This window comes from Manis javanica, chromosome 13, assembly GCF_040802235.1.
Source record: "Manis javanica isolate MJ-LG chromosome 13, MJ_LKY, whole genome shotgun sequence".
NCBI lineage: Eukaryota > Metazoa > Chordata > Mammalia > Pholidota > Manidae > Manis > Manis javanica.
Window position 1 is genome coordinate 61,194,028 of NC_133168.1, and position 15,503 is coordinate 61,209,530.

Below are 15,503 nucleotides of genomic sequence, written 5' to 3' on the forward strand. Positions count from 1 at the left end.
GGAGAGGTAGAATACTTCGACAAGATTAGTTTAATTCTTAAAACAGGTACTTTAGTGACATTAAATAATCTTGTATTTAACTTGAAGTTGATTTCCATCAGACAAATCATTTGAAATACATTTTTGCAAAGAAAGTGTTTTTCTCTGCTTTTCTACTTAGGTTTGGAATAAGAATCTTTAAAATGATAATAAGATGAATCTTTTTCATTTTCTTTGAAAATGTGAAATCACTGAAATGATTACCACAATCTAACTAATTAACATATCCATCACCTCACATAGTTACCATTTTTGTGTGTGTGATGAGACACTTAAGGTTTACTTAAAACTTCAAGTGTACAATTGTACACTTGTACATTATGACTGGCTGTACTCACCATGTGGTGTGATTAGGTCTTCAGAACTTACTTATCTTTTAACTTGTAAGTTTAAATATACTTTTAAGGTCTAAACAGGCACATGAAAAGATGTTCCACATCGCTAATTATCAGAGAAATGCAAATTAAAACCACAATGAGATATCACCTCACACCAGTTAGGATGGCCAACATCCAAAAGACAAAAAACAACAAATGTTGGTGAGGATGTGGAGAAAGGGCAACCCTCCTTACACTTCTGGTGGGAATGTAAACTAGTTCAACCATTGTGGAAAGCAGTATGGAGGTTCCTCAAAAAACTAAAAATAGAAATACCATTTGACCCAGGAATTCCACTCCTAGGAATTTACCCTAAGAATGCAGGAGCCCAGTTTGAAAAAGACATATGCACCCCTATGTTTATCACAGCACTATTTACAATAGGCAAGAAATGGAAGCAACCTAAATGTCCATCAGTAGATGAATGGATAAAGAATATGTGGTACATATACACAGTGGAATATTATTCAGCCATAAAAAGAAAAAAATTCTACCATTTGCAACAACATGGATGGAGCTAGAGGGTATTATGCTCAGTGAAATAAGCCAGGCAGAGAAAGACAAGTATCAAATCATTTCACTCATCTGTGGAGTATAAGAACAAAGAAAAAACTGAAGGAACAAAACAGCAGCAGCATCACAGAACCCAAGAATGGAATAACAGTTACCAAAGGGACAGGGACTGGGGAGGATGGGTGGGAAGGGAGGCATAAGGGGGAAAAAGGGGCATTATGATTAGCACACATAATGTAGTGGGGGGCAGGGGACATGGGAAAGGCAGTATATACAGAGAAGACAAGTAATGATTCTATAGCATCTTACTACACTGATGGACAGTGACTGTAATGGAGTATATGGGGGGGACTTGATAATAGGGGGAGTCTAGTAACCATAATGCTTTTCAAGTAATTGTACATTAATGATACCAAAATAAAAATAATAAAATAAACCCTTAAACTATTACAGGAAAAAAAAAATCTACTTTTAAGGTCTAGTGGTGGTGGATGCCAACCTGAAGAAATGTCCTGGGTGGCTGTTTCTCTGTCCTCTCTCAACACATCACCCCAAATAAATAGATCCAAGAAAAATGCCCTAATTTGTCCTTCCACAGACTGCTATTAAGTACTTCCTATATTGAAGTTTTTGAACTGCTGTTTTCTTATTTCATTTGGATTTATATAAAAAAAACACTTTGAAATTTCTCTGAAGTGACAGTCAAAAGAAAATGTGATTTACTTGCATTAAAACACCTTCAATTTTAGTTGGACCCCATTTTAATCAGAGTAAATATGGCATTCCACCCAAGGCTTCAGCATTGGCTTATAGGTGCAATAGCGGTACTTTGCAGTCTGTACTCATATCTTCTGAACCTGTGCCATCTAAGGAAGGAGTAATGGAAGCTCTAGAATCTGTTCAGTAGCAAAGAAAGATAAGAAGCTAGTAATATCCCACAGTTGTAATGGCAGCTCAACTTACTAAAATATAAATGTATGTATGAATATCAAATAAAGAATATGGGCTTATAGTTTATATATCTTTATGACTTTTTATTTCATTTTTATAGTAATTTATTTTCATTGAATTTTACAAAAGTATTGATCTATGACAGTTTGGAAATAAGAAAGAAAAAAATACTGGTCCTTCCATGTAAGTGGTATGGAAACCACTAAACTCCATCCACATGGTGTAGTCACACTGTGGACTTACTATGCTGTGGTTTAAGAAAAAAAAAAAGATGACTATTACCTGTGTGCTGCTATGGAATGATCTCCAGGATATATTGTTATATTTTAAAGGTAAAGAAAAATGTGTATAATATGCTACCATTTATCTAAGGAAGCAGATATGAATATATATATATACATTTACTTAAATAAAGCAAAACAATGGCAAGTTAAAGTACATTTTTTTAATAGTCACCTATGAGGAAGGGAGAGAATAAAGGGGGATAGGAACAGACTTCTTTGAATATACTGTGTTGTATAAATTTAAATTTGGAACCATATAAATATTTTACTTATGAAACAATATTTAATGTTTAAAAAATGTCTAAAAAGTGATAGTAAAATAAATAAAATTAATTAACATAAATATGTATCTAGTTGGTGGTATAACCACAAAGACAGAAACTATGCTAGGTGACTTTAACACAGAAAGTTGTACACTCTTAGGGCACGCAGAATTGAAAAACCAAAAACCTTTTCAGTATTTATTTTGCTATTTCTGACTATTGTGCATAGAGTGAGGGACAAAGCAAATTAGTAATTATGTTGGTTTCACTAATTTCTAGTGTGGGCTAAAAGAAATACAGATAAATGATCAGTGAAATGAAGTTGAAAACCCTACTGTACTAATTTTGAATTACAAGTATCAATGTGAATTCATGATGTATTTTATCTCTTTGAATAGATAAATATTCATATGTTTATATGAATAATAAACATGCACACATATTTACTGCCTTAGTCTACTGAAAAGGCCTAGAAGTAATGACCTACACAGTAGCAATGAATATCCTTCATCAAAGGTGGCAGTCTCAGACTTCCATTCCCCACTTCAGGAAGCCAGGATGGAGAAATGGGTGATTCAGGTCTGTAGCAAGAACTGAACAAGATAAAACCCAGAACAACTTTTTGTGTCAGTAAACAATAAAGCTATCAAACACTAATGGGGGTCATGTCAAAAAGGTTCAGGAATGAACCTGAATATTTCCCTCAGTGGTCAAAGATGGACAATTTAAACATCAATAAAAGTAATAACTATAATAGGCTGAAATACATCAAATATATATTTAAATTCATGTGTTTATAATGATACTTTAAAACAAAAAGTACTCCATTATTTATCTTTGAAGGATAATAGGATCTACTTCATTGTAAAATGGTAGAGAGAAGAAAAAACAGTTGCTTTTCCTATACAATTTTATAATACATGCATGCATATGTTCAGAAGGAGGAAAAAGACTAGGATGTATACCTATGTAGTAATGAACTGGTTATCATGGGTTACTGAAATGATGATTATTTTTTTACTGTAACTTGTGGCCTTTGTTTTCTGCAGTTATCCTGTAATAAAATATAATTAAACAGAGAGCTGTGAAGTTCCACATTTTCTTGTAGATTGCCTGATTATTATTTTCTGATTTTTTTTTTCTTTAGGCCTTCAAACAAGCTAGAAATATGGGAGGATCTGAAGATAATAAGTAAGCCTTCCTATTCTGTATGACAGTACATCCTTAGAATATCTATAAAGGGATAACTTTTTTGTGGATGACACTTCTTTACCTCAAAGAGTTGTCAGGATTAAATAATTATCATAAAGCACATAGATCAATGTCTACTCAGAAAATACTTAGTAAATGTTAGTGATTGCAGTGGTATTATTAGTGCTATTGTTATGATAATATATAAACTTATCCTAGACTATATATGCCCATATTATGTAATAATACCTGCAAGATTACACTTCAAAATTTTCATTCCATCCAGATAGTAACTTTACTATGATAGTCTATGCAAACTTTCATTGGTGATAATAATTAGAAACAAAATGCTGCTCTGGGGCATATATATCGATGACCCAGAACTTCATACTATCAGTTATTCCTACATTTTCCCAAACATTCAACCAATCCTTATCAACTAGATCATGCTTAAGCTTTGCCTGTTTGAAAATAAGTTAAACCTTTGTGGTACCCTGTATTTCCTTTCAGCCACCCCTGATGTAATACCAAAGATCTCTGTGTTACCTTTTCTTCACTCCCACTCTTTGGCACCCTACAGCCTGGCTTCCCCTCCTGTGTCTCCACCCAAGCAGATCTCACAAGAATCAGCAGTAACTTCCATGTGGCCAAATCCACTGGACATTTTCCTCCTCCTAGACCTCTTAGCTACCTCTCTCTGTATCTTTCTCCAGACCTTTAAAGGACTCATCCTCCTTTTCCTGCCATTGAAACCTTGAGTTCTCCCATGATTGGCCCTTTTCCCTTACTCTGAACATACTTCCTTACTCTAGCTTTCTGAACAACTCGAGAGTTCTGAGGCTGCTACTCTCAGTGCTCCCCAGTCCTTTCTTACTCCCCTTTCTAAGCTAACAGCATATTACCTTCACTCAAATTGGTTATTGTTTTTATTGGTTATTGTTTGAAGTAAGAGATGATCATAATTTATATTAAACAAGTTTTAAGTATAGTCTGTGAAATATTTTGAATTGATATGTTTTGTACTTGAAACTTTCACAAATGTATTTTTAAAGTCATCTCATGAAAAAATAACCATAGGGATGGTTCATGATTTTACACATTTTTTGTGTTTTAATAATAGTACCAAATGGCTTTCTTTTCTCTGTGAAGGTTTCACAAGAAGTATTGTAGCTGTATATAGTACTTGTATGCTGGTTGTTCTTTTGCGGGTCCAGTTAAACATAATCGGTGGATATATTTACCTGGATAATGCAGCAGTTGGCAAAAATGGCACCGTAAGTTTAGTAGACTTAGACATGCTTTTTCTTTCAAGGGGTTCAAAATTCAACTGCATATTCTTTATGCTGATAATTTATATAAAATAAGTATATTTGTATATCAGGTGATTGTAAACTTTTAGCATTATTTTTGAAACTTATTTTGTAACTTTAAAATTTTTGTATTAAAGAATATTTTTCCTATCATTTCAAATTCTAAAAATCTCAGCTCAAGTTGTACTGTAAATAATATTTATTTACTAATAATGGGTAATTTAAGCTTATTTCTATGTCATACAGACCGTTCTTGCTCCCCCAGATGTCCAACAGCAATATTTATCAAGTATTCAGCACCTCCTTGGAGATGGTAAGATTCTTATTTTTGATTTGTATACTAATTTTAATTTGTTCACTTGTGCTGAGGAATTTAAAATGTGAACAAGGCTTTTATGTTTTTCCTTAACAGGCCTGACAGAATTGATCACTGTCATTAAACAAGCTGTGCAGAAGATTTTAGGAAGGTAGGCATTTTGCTTGGGCTTTTCTGACTTCCTCATTCTGATGAATGAAAGAAAAATTGGAATTGTTCTAGTAAAGCTGGTGACTTGACATGGTGGTGTATGAAATTCTTTGTAACCTAATACAGACACAGCTCTGGGGTGTTTGATTGTGGAATTCATTTTCTTCATTAGTGTCAACTTTTTGATACTAAGGGGAAAGTTTTAGTGATATTGTTTATTGATTGATTTCCAAATAAACTAGAAATAGTTGAGTTATAAGATAAAAGACCTTCTTTAAAATCTGCCTCTGAGGCTTTTATCTCCAATTTATACTAGTAATATCTGTAATTACAGTGGGAATTTTCTTGTGAAATCTGCAGCAGGATTTTTCTTGTCTTTGCATAATAATGACTCAAATGATGGCTGATTTCTTAATTTACCCTAGTGATTTTACAGTCAGCAGTTTCAGGTTTGATGGGATAAAACAACCTCAGATAGTAACCTGTTGGGAAAAGAGTGTGTGTAGGATGCATTGTATAGTTTCAATTTATCCCAAGTCCCTTTCCTCTCTTTCTAGTGTTTCACTTAAATATTCTTTGTCCCTTTTGGACTTGGAGCAAAAACTAAAAGAAATCAGAAATCTCATTGAGCAGCATAAATCTTCTTCTTGGATTAATAAAGATGGATCCAAATCTTTATTATGCCATTATATGATGCCAGATGAAGAAACTCCATTGGCAGTTCAGGTACTTAATACATAATCATTTAAATAAACTAGTTTACTTTATCTGTAAACTTTTTTTTCTATCTCTTAAAATTAAGATTTCTGAGTTTCTTGAAAGGGAAGTAATTAAAAGACATATTTCAATAACTTAGAACAAAACCTCATTACTTTAGAAAACAAACTGCAAATGTGACTGATTTGTAGTTAGAAACATTTATAATTTTAGATATTTAGCAAATTCTTATTGGTTATTAGGTATGTGACATATAAAATAGTAAGACCAGTTCATTACACTTGGAGAACTTAGAAAACCAATTCAGGTGACTAGAGGATTTTTGTATGATATCAAGTAGCAGAACACAGAGCTGAGAGTTGGGACGTGATTGTGAAGAGCTTTGTATGCCAATATAAAGAATCTGAACTTCAGTTTATAGACAAAGGTAAGTTTTAACAGGCCAGTATCACAATCACATTTGCTTTTTAAAATAAATCAATCGTGGCAACATCAAAATAGACTGAAGGAAGTTACAGTCATCCAGTTGAAAAACAAAGATGGCCTAATCTAACAATTATCAACTATGATGTTGCTACATACTGGTGTGTCCTGGGCAGTTGTGATTTATGTTATTCATTGATTAAGAGTAATAACCATGCCAAAGATTGTAGGTTATATACCTCACTTACAAATAATTACTGGTTTGCTCATATGTACTGGGTTACACCCATTCTTTGCAGTTGAAAGAAAATATCTCTCACTTGACAATTAGAGCAGCCTTAGGCGGGGAGGCCCCTATGCCATACCCTGTTAGAACAAAAAACTGCCATGTTTTTCATTACCTGCAGGTTACCCTCTCCTAGAGACCCTAAAGGTAGACCTTTTTTGGTGCTCAGTAACCCTACATTCATGAGCAGGCCAAAAAAGTATTGCACATATTGAAGATGGCTGTGCCCTACAGGATGGAGGCTAAACTGAACAACAGAACAGATGGGACAGAATTAATGAAAGAACAGGAGAAAACTTACTTGCAACTTAGTATCTCTAAGAAATGAAATAAGGGTATTAAAAAAGCTTTCTGGAATGAAAACAGTTTCCAAAATTTAAAATTCAGTGGTGGAACTAAAGAAAGAAAATGATTTGAAAGAATATGACTCAAAAGAACAGATGAAAAAAAGATTGAGGGAATAAATCTTAACCTGAATGTAATTAAACCCTGAAACTTCAGATTGGAAAAAAAAACAGAGCCCCAAAATAGGCTAGATTTGATGAAAAAAGGCACGTATATATCCTGATAAAATGTCTTACCAATAAAAGAAAAAAAATCACAGACCTCTGCAGCCTCAAAGACTATTTTTTTCTTTGTAAATATATTCTAGAAATGTGTCCAAGAGGTCCCAGATACACAAAGATCTTACAAAGTATAATTTTACTTACTACTTACCTATACACATGAACCTTTCCAGTTTTTTACTATTTAACATTTTTGGTTGTTGATAGAGTGCAGACTTTTAGATGTCATGAACTCTGGGTTTGTTAATATGATTAGTTTCATCACAACCCCGTGCTAATATTTGAAAGCCTGAAGTATGACATTTTAATTTCACAGGCCTGTGGGCTTTCTCCTAGAGATGTTACCACTATTAAACTACTCAATGAAACTAGAGACATGTTGGAAAGGTATGTATACTGTATGTAACAGAAAACCTGTGTCTCTATTTTGGTTGTACTTATGACCATTTTTTAGTTTTTCTTGAACAGCATATTCAATATAATATTTTGTTAAAATTAAATTCTGAATCTACTCCCCGCCTTTAGGTAGGATTTCCCATGCCTTGCTCACCTACTTCCCAGGCCTGAGATTCTGATATACTAGTCGAGGGACTGGAAGATAGTTAAGCATTTATATCTTGAGAAAAGTTTTCAAGGGTGACTTTGATATACCCAGTATATATTAGTAAATATTTTAAAAACTACCTCTGTTTAAAAAAAAAAAAACCTGAAACTGAAATTGTAGCCACAGCAGTTCTGAATATCAAGTTGAAGTCCCTCAGTGCTGACTTGGGGAGTTGAGAAGAGATGGTCTTATGAGCCGGAGCCAGCCATCTCAGGCTAATCCTCATGTATATGCACATATGCACACATGCTAATGTACACACACACTCAATTTTGAGAGCTACTAACCCTTTCAGAATAGACTATAGTGTTCCTAAAACTTCGAATGATAAAAATTTCACATATTCCACAAATTGAGATTACTATTTTAAATAACCCAGACAGCCAGAGTGTTCAAAATGGAAAAAGCACCAGACTCTGTATTAGAAAACTAGAAGACCTAGATTCAAGGTTGGCTCTGCTATTCATTAACTGTTCAGCCTTAGCTGAGCCACTTAAACTCCTTGAGGCAGTTTTATCAGTGTAAAATCTGAGTCGTTACACCAGTCCTGCCCACCTGCTCTTAAGTGATTAAAATATTGAAGTTTCTTTTAAATTCAAGATGGTGTAAGACCATTTTATCTAGTTCTATTTTCTGAGGAAATTATATCTTCTGCTTATAATATTTTTTTATGGTCTTGAAGAAATCAGCAAATTGTTAGGTTAAGTCAACTACTGAAATCTGAGTCCATCAAGTTCTCATCCCTTGCTTTCCCGTAGTAGTGACCTCCACTTTTTGTTATTCAGGTTTCCACCAGGTCACTCCACAAAGCTCTAGAAAAGGTCATCTGTGATCTCTTGCCAAATCCAGGGCACCTGTGATGTTCATCTTACCTTTCTGATAATTGACACCATTGATCAAGGCTTTCTTGAAATTCTTTTCTAATATGGCTCCCATTTAATTTCCTAACTTTTCTCCCAGTTTTCAGATAATTTCTTCTTAGGTTTCTCTATGTCTGTCTTTCCTTTAAACAGTTATTTATTCTTTTTTCATCCTCAACTGCCCCAAGCATTCTTACGCAATTCCATTGCTTCAGCTACTCTCTGTGTGCTAGTAGTTCCCAAGTTTATAACCCTAGCTCTCCAATCCCATAAATCAGTCTGGGTTGAGATTTATATATGTCAAGGCTAGAACTAATATGTTCAACTAGGCATTTTCTAACTTTCATAGCACACATACACTATCTTTATATCAAAGAGTTTCTGTGAGGTACTAATATGGTATAACAAAGAGTTTGAACTTTAAGATTAGAAAGGCCTGGGTTCAAATTTTGACTCTTTCATTTACCTATTTCATATTTTTGACAAATTCCTTCAAACCTCACTTATCCAGTTCCTCACCTGTACATGACAAGTAAAATACAGTTTTCTCTCTCACTGGGATGTCATGACAGAGTATGTAAGCAATACAGTCTGTGACCATAAGAGGATTCCTCAAGAGTTTCCTCAAGAGAAGTAATACAATTATTCATATTTTAAAAAATACATTGTACAAAGTGCTAACTAATGTAAGTGGATGTATATTCTCATTGTGTTGTGCTAAACTCACTTGTTATGCTTAATTTTTAAAGACTGACTTCTTGATATATTTTTATAATGTTTTAGACTATAAAAACTAGATTGTGACTAGAAATGTTGGTGGCTATCAAAGGTAACCACATATTTATTAAATTTATTTCCTTTTCTTTTGAGAATCTAAAAAGTAACTTATACTTCTCATTTTGTGTAGTCCAGATTTCAGTACAGTTTTGAATACCTGTTTAAACCGAGGTTTTAGTAGACTGCTAGACAACATGGCTGAGTTCTTTCGACCTACAGAACAGGACTTGCAATGTGGTAACTCTATGAATAGGTAAGATGACATGTAAAAATGTTATCTATCTAATGAACACTCTAATAAATTAGTGTTTTGTATTTGTTTATCTTTTGTTCCAGGTAACAAAAAAAGTTAGTGAATAAATTTGATTATTCATTTTTCAAAAAATAAACTGTTAAACCAATGACTCCTTCACTAGTTGAAGCTCCTTCTGGATTCAAACTTAAAAATTTCATTTCTTCCAAAAATGTTGCCACTATATAGAAGTACTTAACTTGTGACAGCTACATATAGCCCAAATTCCAATTATTGGGGTTTTTTTAAATGCGTTATAATACAAAACTGTGAATATATTTAAGATTTAATGTGTTCTCTATTATCATTCCAGTACTGCAAGCCATAATTGATCTACATAATTCAGTACTTTAGCCGTTATAATAACCAGTCATTCATATAGATTCCCATTTGATGGATTATCTCCTACAACTGTATAAAAGTATTGATATTCAGCCCATATTGTAGGATTGGAAATATTTAGTTAGTATAATTGTTACTAATCATGAGCGTTTATGGATCTTTTAAGAACCTCTATTTCACAGCATTTTAAATCAAATCTAAAATAATAGGTACTAAATCAATGTTAACTGACTATAAAATTACCCATTAAAATTAGGGGAAATAGTAACTGAGATACTGTAAAGAAGTGCAATATCCAATTTAATTCTTAAACATAGGGCAAAAGATTATTTGCCCAATTCTCTGGGGCCCTTCTTTATGCAAAAAAGAATAATTTGCAGTTAACATTGGGGATTTGGAATGCTTAAGCCCATAAAATTTATTCTCTGAAGCAATTTAAATAGCATCCTAAAATCTTTTTTAGAAATTCTTTAAATTATACAAATATAAAATTTCAGTGTAATCTCTACCTAGCAAAGTATTAGGTATTTCATGAGTGGTAACAAAAATTTATAATAGTTTAACATGAACAAATGCTTGCTCTTAACACCCTTAAGAATTATAAAAAGTACATTACAGTCACATCAATTGCTGATAGTCTTCCTTTTATGAACTCCTGTAGTACTCATTACCTATACTTCCATGTACATCCTACATGTTTTACCTTGAACTAGATTCTTATTCCTTAGGTACATTGTAAGCCACCTCTCAAAATCAGAGACTCTCTCACGCCTTTTGGTATTTCATTACACACGCTAGGCATTCAGTAGATAGTTCCAGTCTAAATTTTTCTCTTTCATGTCAATAACCAACTTCATACCCCATGATGCAATATACTAGAAACATTCCCACTAAGCCTATAGTCATTCCTCTTGTTTAACATCTGAAATTTCTAGTCACCACAATAAATTTAAAAAAAAACTTTTACTATTGTCAGAGACAAAATCTCATTATATGTACTACAGTTAATAATTTAGAACCCTCAAATCAACTGAAAAGTGATGCAAACTAACAAAAGTTCAAATTATGTATTTTTTATATATATGTATATATTTATGTACTATATAGATAATACACAAATAACATGTATGTGTTAAAATAGATGTAATAAATATTTAAAAATCAAAAGCTTTCTTATCACTGTAATAACCCAATAGAATACAAACTTAAAGCATGAATATAGACATAAGAGTCCTAAATAAAATATACCAAAATGAAGTCCAGAAATATATAGCAGCAGTAGTATTAACTGTACTTACTTTTTCCTTATCCAAGTGGAAGGACAGGTATTTTTCAGAACATTATCTTATGGAATTCTAAGACAACCCTAGGAAGTAAGAACTAGTATTTTCCTCTTTTCACAGGTGAGGAAACTAAGAGAAAAACTAAATAATTTGTGGTCAAACAACTAATAAGTAGTAAACCCAAATACCACTCTTTCTGTCTCACATTAGAGCCTAGAATTTTTAGTTATTCTCCAGCACTGTAATTAATTATGGTGTATTTTAAGAATGCAAGGAGGGTTGAAACATTAAGAAAGCTGTTATAGTAATCCATAACATTAATAGGTTATTAGGACAAAAAACAAACATCCATCTTCAGTGTTGCTGAAAAGGCATTCAGTAAAACTAATTATTATTGATAAAACATCTAGAAATAAAAATGTTTTATACTGTTAAAAGAATATTTGACATCAAAAGCAAGTATCATACTTTATAGTAAATACTAAAATTATTTCTATTAAATTCAAAAACAATATAAAGACGGTCACTCCTGACATACTTACTCAGCATCATTATCATTGTAACCAGTGCAGTAAGGCTAGGAAATGACCAATTTTGAGAACCAAATTCAGGAACACCACTGATTTTTACATATTTACTTGCAAATAGAAAACTTGCTGAACATGTATTAATATATAATAAACTGTTAGTTAACTCTTGATTTTATAAGTTAAATTCTTCAGAAAATGATTATCAGTTTTGGAAAAGGAGAAAAATTATCATTATGTGAAGGTAATAAGGTTTTATACTTAGAAGCAATAGACGAATCAACTGACTATAAAGTTAGCCTTCCAGAATTCATTTATGAATGTAGTCAAAGTACCATCAAAATCCCATATGGGATTAGAGGGTGGTTACTTTTATATTTTTGAAACTGAAAATTTAATACTGAAGGTAATCAGGAGGAATAAAGGACTGAGAATATTCAAGAATTTATTTAAAAAGTAGAGCAATGAATGTACTTTCCCTATGGAATATATAGGGTGCTGTTATTTGTACAATATGTTACTCATAAAACAGATAAATCAGTGGAATAGGATATAAAATCCAGAAACAGGTTCTAAAATATACAGGATATTAGCATATGGTGAAAGGGAGGAAGAGAGATATAACATATATAAGTGTTGATAAGACAGTCATTTTACAATGAACTATTATAAAAATAATAAGTTAAAGTCCTTTAATACCATACATGTAGCAAAAACAATCCAGGAGGTTTAAACAGTAAAAACTAAAGTAAATGAACTGGTAGAAAACAGGTAAATATTTGTCTGATCTCAGGATGAAGAAAGTCTTTCTAAGTAAAGAATTTTATATAAGGAAATGATAGGTTTGATCTAAAACTTAAAACTTACAGATCAAATAACTTTATTAGCTTTATAATCAATATTAAATGCAAATAATATGTTGGGGAAATGTTTGCAAAACATATATGTCATACAGAGAGGTTAGTAGTATTTTATACACATCAGTTAAGGAAGGAAACACCCAAAGAAAGAAATGTTCATAAACACAAAGAGATAATTCATAGAAATTGCCAATTTGTCCATTTGTCCAACATCTATTTGTATCAGGAACTGTACTAGGTCTGTGTCCTCATGGATCTTACAACCTAGAAGGAGAAATAGACAATAAACATAATTGTAAAAACTATGTTAAGTATTATAAAAGAAAAGAATATATAATAGAAGTATTTGAACAAATGTGGAAAGTCAAACAGAATTCCCTGAGGAAACAATTTGAACTGCAATGTAAAAGAGGAGCAACTATTAGATATGTCCTTGGACAGGAATGGGGCAGTTGACATTCAGGACAGAAGCCACAAGGGAAAGACTGAAAATAGGAGGACCCAGCTATACTTGAGGTTCTGGAAGAAGGCTGCTGTGGTCCTGAAGAGAGAGAACTAGGGAAAAATGTGGTGAGATAAGTTGGAGAATTCAGGACATTCAGATTACAGTTATCAGCTTGAGCATGCTGTTGGGGCCACTAGAGAACTGTCCTGAGAGTGACATGGTATTTACACTGTAGGATCACTTTGATTGCTTTGCAAAGAAGGACTTGAGAAAGTGGAAGTTGGGGTGGGACACAGCAATGGATAAATGCAGGCTTTTATTAATTCATTCAACAAATATGTATAGAGCATACACTATGCACCAGGCACTTTACTAAGGCTGGGATAATATAGTAAGATAGACATGGTACCTAATCTCATAGACTTTGTATGGTAGCAGTAGCTTCAATTTCTATTGAAATTCTCTCTATATAAAGAGAGACATCAAACAAGTAAAAAAAAAAATGATGAATCTTAAAAAATGCTACAAAGTTATCATGAAAGAGAATAATGCCTGATTTCCTCAGTAATGCATAAATCTCCCACTTCCTTTTTTCTTTTTAGTATTGCCTCAAATTTCAGCATAACACACTGGTTAGATACTATGAAATTATGATTTCAGGATTTTCATGATATTTAAAAGGAAATTTCTAGTGTAGCCCTCGGCTTAAGCGGATAAAGTATTATATTGAATGTAATAAACTTAAGTCTATAACCCACACACAAAAATTAGTTTCATCACTTAACAGTCGTTCTATCATACATAATCACACATAATATGTACTCATTTTCTCAACAAATGTTTATTGAGCACTTAAAAGTTAGAAGGTCCAGTGCTGTAGTCCAGACAAGAGATAATGCTTAGCTTGGACTAGGTTTGGGAAGCGGGAGAAGTAGACACACCAAGAAAATATTTAAAATTGTGGAGGACAGGTGGGAGAAAGAAGTGCCAAGCATAATTACTCAGGTTTCGTGCTTACACTGCCAGATAGATAATGGTGCAGTTCATGAAGTAGGGGGAAGAAACAGTCAACATTGCTAGTAATTAAGAGAAATACAGACTAAAACCAAGATACCATTTTCAGCACTCAGACATAAAGATTTTTTTAAAAGATAATTTGACGCAGAAAGAAGGCTAATTATGGAACAGGTATCCTCACTGTTGGTGAAGCGGAGGGCATCTGGCAGTATACCTCATAAACTTTAAAACATTCATACTCATTGGCTCAGTAACTCCATGTTAATACGAAGAGTAATTTATGTTAAAGAAAATTAGACAAAAACTTAAGTGCCCAACTCCAGAGAGCCAGTGATACAATTATCATAGCTAAAAGATAGATTACTATATAATCATTTAAAGCAGACAGAAACTGGAAGAATATTTAATAAGATGGGGAAATGCTTATAAGATTAATAAAAATGCCAAACAGTATTGTTTCGGAGGTTATAGTTTTATAATAAAAAAACAGCATAGGTAATGTAAAAAATTACAATCTAACCATGATGTCAGTTACCAATTATAGTTATTTCTATAGAATTATGTTGATTTTTATTTTTTCCTTAATAAATATTTCTTTAAGTATTCTTCAAGGACCTTTATATTGCTTTTATAATTAAAATGTTAAATTTCTATAAGTTAGTTGAGAAAATAATTATTACTGTGATGATTTTTCAGTCTTTCCAGTGTCAGCCTGCCTTTAGCTAAGATAATTCCAATAATAAATGGACAGATCCATTCAGTTTGCAGTGAAACACCTAGTCATTTTGTTCAGGTAAGAAGAAAACTTGGGGTTATTATTAAAACCATTGTATTTGGGGTTATGGTCATGTTTGTCTGACATAAAATTACACTTTCCTCCTGTTATATTTGTTCAAAGAAACCAAAAACTTGAAGCCACATATAGAGTGTGGTAGGATGCCCCCAAGGAGTAAGGATGCCTCATGGCAAATTTACAAGGTTGAGAATATCTTTCTTGTGTTCTAGTCCAACAGCTGCTAGGTTAGACTGCATTTTAGTTCAGATATACTCTAGTAGTCAGTTGAATTTATAGTGCTAATGTTTTACATGAAGTTTTGTTAATAGTAAGAT

At 32.7% G+C, this 15,503-nt stretch overlaps 1 protein-coding gene across 2 annotated transcripts in view; it reads left to right on the forward strand.

Annotated features, from left to right (window-relative positions):
* Positions 1-15,503, forward strand: part of PEX3 (peroxisomal biogenesis factor 3) — a 38,194-nt gene that overhangs the window by 19,781 nt on the left and 2,910 nt on the right. For both annotated transcript variants that reach the window (XM_037022015.2, XM_037022014.2), the window contains 8 exons: positions 3,575-3,618; positions 4,768-4,892; positions 5,175-5,241; positions 5,341-5,395; positions 5,952-6,120; positions 7,703-7,773; positions 9,758-9,880; positions 15,090-15,186. In XM_037022015.2, coding sequence (XP_036877910.1) covers positions 3,575-3,618; positions 4,768-4,892; positions 5,175-5,241; positions 5,341-5,395; positions 5,952-6,120; positions 7,703-7,773; positions 9,758-9,880; positions 15,090-15,186 — 751 coding nt within the window. The remainder of the gene's footprint in view (positions 1-3,574; positions 3,619-4,767; positions 4,893-5,174; positions 5,242-5,340; positions 5,396-5,951; positions 6,121-7,702; positions 7,774-9,757; positions 9,881-15,089; positions 15,187-15,503) is intronic.